Source organism: Trachymyrmex septentrionalis, unplaced genomic scaffold (genome assembly GCF_001594115.1).
Source record: "Trachymyrmex septentrionalis isolate Tsep2-gDNA-1 unplaced genomic scaffold, Tsep1.0 C3345562, whole genome shotgun sequence".
NCBI classification, from domain to species: Eukaryota; Metazoa; Arthropoda; class Insecta; order Hymenoptera; family Formicidae; genus Trachymyrmex; species Trachymyrmex septentrionalis.
The window spans coordinates 1-472 of record NW_017302993.1 but is presented as its reverse complement, the minus strand read 5'-3'; the positions used below and the strand labels follow the sequence as shown (position 1 = coordinate 472).

The 472-nt window shown below is 35.4% G+C and overlaps 1 protein-coding gene across 1 annotated transcript; it reads right to left on the bottom strand.

Annotated features, from left to right (window-relative positions):
* Nucleotides 1-25: 25 nt before the first annotated feature.
* On the bottom strand, nucleotides 26-462 carry LOC108752144 (nuclear RNA export factor 1-like; the record flags this gene model as incomplete). Its single annotated transcript, XM_018493194.1, has 1 exon — nucleotides 26-462. A coding segment is annotated over exon 1 (351 nt), but the record flags the coding sequence as incomplete, so codon positions are not given.
* Nucleotides 463-472: the final 10 nt, after the last annotated feature.

The window sequence follows — 472 nt, the reverse complement described above, 5'->3', positions numbered from 1 at the left end:
AAAAAAAAACTTTAAATAAACTTACCTTGTTATCACCGATAAACAGAATTTTCAATTTTGAGAACTTCTTGGTTAATACACTGAGTCTCTCAATATTTTGCAACTTATTTCCTTCCAAGTTCAAGGCTTCTAAATTCGGGATGTGTTCCGCCACAATGTCCAACACAGTCATCAACATGACAGGATGAAACAATGCGCAAAAGTAGTCAGAGCAAAGATCAGGATCACGATGAAACTTGGACAAATTCAAAGCATTGGTATCTTGTACATATCTCTTCCCCATTGCTTGCTTCAATCTTTCTTTTAATTTATCATCAATATCATAGACTGGAAATCCTGGTTTCACTTTCACTTGCAGTTTAAATCCATCACTCATTGTAATCTTATAATCGCAGCTTTGCAATGCAACTGCAGTCTTATAATCGTCTATGTAGAAACTTGCGTCAGTTGCCGATGTCTTGTACTGTAAATA